At 34.8% G+C, this 3,998-nt stretch overlaps 1 protein-coding gene across 1 annotated transcript; it reads left to right on the top strand.

Annotated features, from left to right (window-relative positions):
• Positions 1-1,240: 1,240 nt before the first annotated feature.
• Positions 1,241-2,197, top strand: LOC148122364 (olfactory receptor 8C8-like). Its single transcript, XM_087905075.1, has one exon. The coding sequence runs from the start codon at positions 1,247-1,249 to the stop codon at positions 2,195-2,197; it is 951 nt and encodes a 316-aa protein (XP_087761201.1). The 5' UTR covers positions 1,241-1,246.
• The last annotated feature ends 1,801 nt before the right edge of the window (positions 2,198-3,998 follow it).

Raw genomic sequence — 3,998 nt, 5'->3', positions numbered from 1 at the left:
CTTATCAGCCCCTTTTCATATAACCAATAGAGTCCTAATACCTTCTATAAATCATTTTATTGTTATATAAATCATGACTGTATATTTTTTGCAGTACTAAAATTGAAACACAGGCTTGCATGTTCTAGAAAAGAATTCAACACGAATACAAAATCAAATCATTTTTATGAGTCTATCCTAAAATTATATGTAAACAAGTGTCAGAGATATCTGTAGTTTTGTAGTTACAAATTGCAAAATCTGTATTTAAACTTATATTCACCTTAAATCCTCCTTGGACTAAACTTTTCAACAGCATTTCTCATTGTTCTAATGTTTTTTACTGTAATCATAAGAAAGTTACAAATGGCAGGTGGTCATGTCCCTGGATATTTCTCTTTCAGAGTTGTACAAAGTATAATGAGCAAGAGAAAAGGGACCAATAAGAACGCTGCCCTGATAATCAGGTACTCCTGCTGGGAAATCATATTATCTCTGAACCTCCATCACTAGTTATGACACCGGATACAAACATAAACTAAGCTATGAATACCCTCAAGAGCTCATTCAATGTGGGAAGAAGTCCTATTGCAAAGAGAAAATTTCCTGGATTTCTAATGAGTTTTCTAAGGAATCTTGTTTTTAAGATGCATATTCCTATTTAAGTCAAGGGATATTTTTGAGATTCATAGAAAATATTGATTTTCTTTTCTATATGTGAAAATAAATTTTTGATGAACTTCTCAAATACAGATTATGTTAGTTCATTTATAGTACTCCTAGATTAAAAGAGGCATGTCTTATTGCTGACTATAACCTAAAAGATTAATGCTAACTGTAACCCTCTCAAGACAGTGAATAGCAAGACATCATGAGTTCTGAGAGCAGGTAGGGATCAAAAAAATCAAGGTGAGCAGTAAATATCTTTGCCTTTTCAAATCCCTACAGGTTACTTACACGTTACTCTTTTCCGTGCCAATTCCCGGCAATGTCTAGGAAAACAGAGGAAATAATGCTCAGAGATATAGAAGTACTATATAGATTTCCTGTGGATACATAGAAATAAAATGGGTGTGAGGAAAGAGGAAATGATGCTTTCTCAGAAACAAAGAAAAGCAGTTGTGTTATTTGCATATCCTGCTGTGTTATGTGTATGTCTTGCTGTGTGTTTACTAAACCCCAAGTTGGGAAGCAGTAGCTCCAGTTCTTCCTCTGGAATCAAAGATGGGTTACTTCTTAATGTCCTTTTCTACTCCTTTTATTACAGATGCAACCAGTGAAACAAATGGCTATGAAAAGTAACTCTTCAGTGACTGAGTTCATTCTTATGGGATTAACAGTTCAACCAGGGCTCCAGTTGCCCCTCTTTGTCTTCTTCTTGTTAAACTACATAGCCACTGTGGTGGGAAACCTGAGCTTAATGAATCTCATTTATTTAAATTCACATCTCCACACTCCCATGTACTTTTTCATCTTCAATCTCTCCTGCATTGATTTCTGTTACTCATTTGTTTGTTCTCCGAAAATGCTGATGGGCTTTGTTTCAGAGAAGAATACCATCTCCTTTAAAGGATGCATGAGTCAACTGTTTTTCTTCTGTTTTTTTGTGAATTCTGATTGTTATGTGTTGACAGCCATGGCCTATGATCGCTATGTGGCCATCTGTCAGCCCCTCCAGTACACAACTTTCATGTCCCCTAAAATATGTTGTCTGCTGATGTTTGGTTCTTACTTGATGGGTTTTGCTGGGGCCATGGTTCACACAGGGTTTATGATCAGGCTCAGCTTTTGTGATTCTAACATCATCAACCACTACATGTGTGACATCTTCCCACTTCTCCAACTCTCCTGCAGTAGCACCTATGTCAATGAGCTCGTGAGTTCTGCTGTAGTTGGAACAATTCTCATTTTATCTAGCATCATTATTTTAGTCTCATATGCTATGATCCTTTTCAATATCATTCATATGTCATCAGGTAAGGCTTGGTCCAAGGCCTTGGGCACCTGTGGGTCTCACATCATAACTGTTAGCCTCTTTTATGGATCTGGGATGCTTGCTTACGTCAAGCCAGCATCTACTGAGTCTGTGGGACAGGGAAAAATTTTTTCAGTGTTTTATACTCTTGTGATCCCCATGCTGAATCCTCTCATTTACAGCCTCAGAAATAAAGATGTCAAAGATGCTGTGAAGAAAACCATAAAGAGAATCACAAGCTGAGTAACAGTGATGGCTCCTTAACCTTATGCAGTGCTTTACCATGTCCTGTCTTCTTTGTCTTTCTTAATTAATTTCTTCTGCTTTCTCCTCATCTCCCTAGAGTCTGGAGAAGATTTCTACTGGAATTCCTCCACCTGTCACTATTAGATATAACTCTGCTGTCTATTTTTTCCAATTTGAACTGATTTTAGTTTTATTATGGCTCCAAAATATTGGTCATTGCCTATATCAGATCAAGATCCTGTTCCTCTTTCAGTTCCTAAAGATAACAATACATAAGGATTTTTGTTGTGTGACTCCTCTTGATGTAAATCATGGACTGTGTTCTTTATGTCATACTCTTTTCTTTCTTCATTTCTAATACAATTTTGGTTTTCTTTGCTTGCTTTCTAGACAACAGAGATTTTCATTAACTAAATTAGATAAGAGAAGACAAAAATGTAGATACAGCATAGTTATCAAATTTTCAAGATTATTTGATATCCTTCAGAAAGATTTTCTTATTTTAGACTTGTAGTCTTAAATCTATAATGAAATTCTAATTTATAGTCTAATAAAATGTGATTATTAGTTCTCTGAGGATGTAATCAACCTAGTCTTTCTAATCGACCCCCACAATACACAGAAAATTTGATACTTGGTTTTGAATAGAACTAAAATTGTTACTGTCTTCTGATATATGGATTGGTCTGTGATGGTTTTAAAAAATGACATAATCACATTTCTGTCTTCAGAATAGAATCATTATTACCTCTGCGATATATAAATTTGATCATGTAGTTGTGCATAAACAATCTATTTTCTTCCTCTAAAATCAAAACCATAGTTGAGTTTAAGGTTTAGGAATTACATAAATCTATGCTTTTGTTTTATTTAATTCTCAGAGATAAAAATGATATGTATATTTATATTACTATTTTTACATGTATCTGTTATCTGAATAAGGAAATATTTATGACTTTTTAAGGCCATAAAGCTTATGGATTAGACTAGATTCACACCCATCATACATTTGATGAAGAAATGCAAGGGCTTATAATTGTGAAAAAAAGATGCAAACTCTCTAAAGTGTTGTTTCATAGTGACTTCAGATGTTGGGATTCTGTCAGAAAGTAGTCTCAGCCTTGATGCCTAGTATATAGAGATAATGCAAAAATTTCAGATCCAATTCAAAAAATATACACAGTTCTACAAAAACTTCTCTTTAAAAAGGTGCAGACATGGGATAGAAGTAACAAATATTTCAATTCTTTTCATAATTAGGTTCAGTTTTCTAGGTTGTTGGAATAAGTAGATTGAGTAAACTTTTCTGATGAATCATATTCCCTTAGTTAAGTATATATTTAAGGAGCCTGCTGTATGTCACACATGTTTTTGTAGAGAAAAATGACTTGCCAGAATACAGAAAGAATAACTCATTGTAGTTATAGCATTCAGGACCTGAATCAGTTCAGAACATGTGGTCCTCCATGTATATGAAAAGAGTTTTTCTTGGTTCACAAGAATAAACTTCCAGTTATTCTACTTAGCAGACCAACTACAGACTTGAGAAATGATTAAGCACAAGTCAAATGAGGTAAAACAATGAGTTTGCTGTGGTTGGTCACACGGTCTGACAAGAATTTGATACCCTCAGTTATAACTGCATCGCTCATTAGCCCTAGCTATCATGGCAATGTCTGTCTCACTATGTCCCATCAGTGATAAGCTGTAGCCATCATGGTCAATGACTCACTAAGGTCCCATCACTTATAAGCCCTAGTCACCATGATCATTAACTCACTAAAGTTCCATCATTGAG

This window comes from Myodes glareolus, chromosome 4 (assembly GCF_982192425.1).
Source record: "Myodes glareolus chromosome 4, mMyoGla1.1, whole genome shotgun sequence".
Lineage (NCBI taxonomy): Eukaryota > Metazoa > Chordata > Mammalia > Rodentia > Cricetidae > Myodes > Myodes glareolus.
Note: the sequence above shows the minus strand (reverse complement) of the source record. Positions and strands in the feature narration are given on the sequence as shown.

Coding starts and splice junctions, on each gene's coding strand:
- LOC148122364 (XM_087905075.1), top strand. CDS start 1,247: ATGCAACCAGTGAAACAAATGGCTATGAAAAGTAACTCTTCAGTGACT.